A 3,753-nucleotide genomic window follows, 5' to 3' on the forward strand; every position below is an offset into this window, starting at 1 on the left:
CTTCGTACAGTCTGTGCATTGGTTATTGAGTATGACAGCTGAGCAACCTCTGTTAATATGAAAATTCTTCCAAAATCTGGCAAGAAATTTCCTTGGGACATATTCAGCTCCCGATAAGTAATAAACAATAAACTAGATGAAGGGAGAGCCATCTCTCCAGAGGCCTTTCTGAAGATTATCTTACCCAAATTATAACTCACATCATGAAAAGAAAAACGGAACAGTTGTAGCTTTCTTCCAGAGATGGCAAATCACAAAAAGTTCAAGTGCTGGCATAGCTAGTAAGTTGTATGTTTTGAGAAATGTCTTTATGGAGGTGTAGTGGGAGCTTTCTACTGTAAATGCTTGGCATAGCATTTAATTTCACCCGAAATGAGCATTATGACAGGAGTAGTAAACAGGAACAACCTTTATTATGCATCTCAACTTCTCAACAATGCCTCAACAGAATGCCTCACCTCATGTAGGAAAAAATATATTTTGTACAAAGAACACAAGCATTTAAAATAGGATCGTTCCAGCTGAAAACCGGACGAATTCGCAGAACCAAAACTAAATACTCAAGATTCCAAAACCTACTCTAGCTGCTGCTGGTGGTCATCTCCGTGCCAGGCCCAGACTATGTCCTTCAGCGCTGGCCGGATGTCCTCCAATAGCTCCCGGTACTCCAGCGGATCACCACTTGTTTGTTTCATCTCAATGAGGTGGTGGGAAGGTGTGATCTCGAAGATCTCCATGTCTAACTGAACAGCACCATTCCTTCCCTCCTTCCTTGCTTGCATCTTCACCACACCATTGTCCTTCTTCCTTACCCTGAGATTCAGCGCCTTTGCAACGTATTCCAGCTTCGAGATGATGGCTGAAGCAGGCTTGTCTGAAGTGAACCTTGTCTCCTTTCTGCAGTCCTCTTGGATGAATAGGCCGGACAGGTCAAACCCCGTGGAGAAGGAGATGATCTCAAAGGCATTTAAGTTTGTCACCGTCAGGGGCTGCACATCTTCATGAGTGTTCTTCCTTGGCCTCACACCAGCTGTAGGAGGAGCATTTGTGGTGACATTCTCACTGGGAGTTCTCTCCTTCACTGCAAGGGTGCCCCTTGGACCTTTCCGAAACCAGGTAGACTCTTTTATCTTCTGGATAGATGCCCTGGTGCTTGGATTGGGGTCCAGGATCTTGCACAAGAGCTTCTGGAGTTTGTGTGAGAACCAGCTGGGGCACCTGAAATCTCCTTGTTCAATCTTCCGGTACATGTCCATCAAGTTGGAACCATGGAAAGGGAGATAACCAGCAACAAGAACAAAAAGGATAACACCACAAGACCAGATATCTGATTTCGCACCATCGTAACCTGTCTTGCTGATGACCTCCGGAGCTACATATGCAGGTGTTCCGCAGGTGGTGTGGAGCAAGCCATCTTGCCTCTTTGACTCTGAAAGTGCGCTCAGTCCAAAATCTGAGACCTTAAGGTTCTCATTCTCATCCAGGAGCAGGTTCTCCAGCTTGAGATCCCGGTGATACACGCCTTGGCTGTGGCAGTAATCCACTGCACTGATGAGCTGCTGGAAATACTTATGTGCAGCACCCTCTGTGAGCTTGCCACTCTTTGCAACCTTGTCAAAGAGCTCACCGCCTTTCACATACTCCATGACAAAGTATATTTTGTTTCGTGTCGCCATGACCTCATGAAGCTGAACAATGTTCTTGTGTGCCACCAGCCGCATGGTTGTGACCTCACGCCTGATTTGCTCCGAGAGCCCAACCTTGAGCACCTTCTCCTTGTCCAGCATCTTTATGGCGACGCTTTGGTTCGACTCTAGGCTCCTTGCATAGTGCACCTTGCCGAATGTTCCTTTCCCCAACAATCTTCCCAGCTCGTACCGCTCCATTAGAATCTTCCCTCTGTTTGCCATGACTTCAAGCTGCGTAAAACCACAGCCTATATTGTGGCTATAATTCAAATGGACTGCGGCACTTCAACCATCCTCTCCAAGGTAGTCTTGATCCACTACAATGAACAACACTCTCATGTCTTTGTCTCGACGGAGTCTAGATGGTGTAGAGCTGATGCAAACAAGATGGTTGCTCGCATAAAGAGTTGACCAACTCAGCTCCTGTGGAGAAGAGGCAATCTCCTTTATCGCGCAGGTGAAATTTCTTCTAAGCAAGCACATCTTTCAGCATTCCCCGAGGCTTTGAGTGCTTATTCTGTATTGGAGTTCTCTGCAAATAAGAAAAGAAGTATTCAGATTCTGCAATTGAAAATTCAAAACATACCCTTGTATGGATTACTGAAGAAATAACAAAACATTTATTGGTTGGTTTAACAACTGGGGCATACAGAAGAATGGTGAAACAAATTTGATTCTTGCATAATCTTTAGAGGAAACAATCTGACAGGATCAGGGACATGGCGGTCGGTGGTTTATATGAAACAAAACATTTGTTCTGTGCACACGGCAAACACCAGAATTAGTCAAAAAAAAAAACCTAGAAACAACAGAAAACGTATCTGTAATTCTACTTATTTTACTTTAGAACCAAGGCTGCATACTTCTGCATCCAGTTGAGAATGTAAACATAGGTATACAGAAGAGTCAGAGTTCAGAAGCAACTCGCTGGTCTTCTAGATCTTTACCTCTTGGGGAAAAAAATCGTATGCAGGAGTATTTCTAACAAACTATAGACATTGTAGAAACATAACACGGTCGACAGATTCATCATGAAGAAAAAGGCCAAATACGTTTAATTTTGCAGAGAATTGCGCTATTCCTCCATCCAATGCTAAAACTAAGAGCATAACAACTTGCAAATTCCCAGATCCAATCCAACCGCATGAATGCACCGCCGCACTCGGCTGAAAGCAGCCTCGACGATATTTAGAAGGCCATAAATTTGGCCCATACACACCCAAACTCTGATAGACGGGAAAGAATTACTTCCCCAATGATTCGCCCTTGGCAAAAATGAAGAAGACGCACAAACTAGCCAAGAAGGATCGACGGCTCGCATTGAGGCTGAACGGAATCAAAAAACATCAAGGAACGGGGAGGGGATTTTGCGGGCGTACCTTCCGGCGCCGCCAAGAGGGGAGGCTCCGGATCCAAGCTGGGACCTCGAGGCAGTTCTCTCTCTGTGTCTGTGCCTCTGTGTGAGGTACTGGAGTTTTGGTTTTGGTGTGTGTGCTTGACTGCTTGTGAAGGAGGAGGCCGCTCTTCTTATATAAAGCAGAGCAGAGCAGGGCAGGGGAGGAGCCGCCGGAGGGAAGGGGGAGGGAGGAGAAGAAACTAGTTTGTGGTGGATTTGACCAAGATGCCCCCGGTGCGTTTCCTGGGCACCGCATCGCAGAGGGGCATATTCCTGGTAGAGTGGTACAAATCGTATCATTGTGTCTTCATGATTAGGAGAGAGGAGAATTGTGCTCGTACGACCCGTGATGTCATATTAGGTAGCACGGAGTATTTATAAGAACATCCTTATAGAAATTGAAAAGTACATTCAAATCTTTGGAGTACCGAAGCCTTCTTCCTCTTGCATCCATTGGCGGCGCCCCGTGAGCAAAACTCGTTGCCGTTTTCTAGGTCTCTGTCTCGGTGAAGAAAACTTGTTTAAACCTACTCCCTCCGTTCTCAAATAGATGATCCAACTTTGTATTAACTTTAGTACAAAGTTGGGTCATCTATTTTGGAACGGAGGGAGTAGAAGCTTGTGGAAACAATGGTCTGGAAATCGTCGATGCAAACGTAAAGATGCTGA

At 45.5% G+C, this 3,753-nt stretch overlaps 1 protein-coding gene across 1 annotated transcript; it reads right to left on the reverse strand.

Moving 5' to 3' along the window:
- Positions 1-387: 387 nt before the first annotated feature.
- LOC119295488 (CBL-interacting protein kinase 15-like) lies at positions 388-3,224 on the reverse strand. Its single transcript, XM_037573922.1, has 2 exons — positions 3,068-3,224; positions 388-2,220 (listed from the first exon to the last, which is right to left on the reverse strand). Exon 2 carries the CDS (start codon positions 1,908-1,910, stop codon positions 576-578), a length of 1,335 nt encoding a protein of 444 aa, XP_037429819.1. The 5' UTR covers positions 1,911-2,220; positions 3,068-3,224; the 3' UTR covers positions 388-575.
- Positions 3,225-3,753: the final 529 nt, after the last annotated feature.

The sequence above is a fragment of the Triticum dicoccoides genome, chromosome 4B (genome assembly GCF_002162155.2).
Source record: "Triticum dicoccoides isolate Atlit2015 ecotype Zavitan chromosome 4B, WEW_v2.0, whole genome shotgun sequence".
Classification (NCBI taxonomy): domain Eukaryota; kingdom Viridiplantae; phylum Streptophyta; class Magnoliopsida; order Poales; family Poaceae; genus Triticum; species Triticum dicoccoides.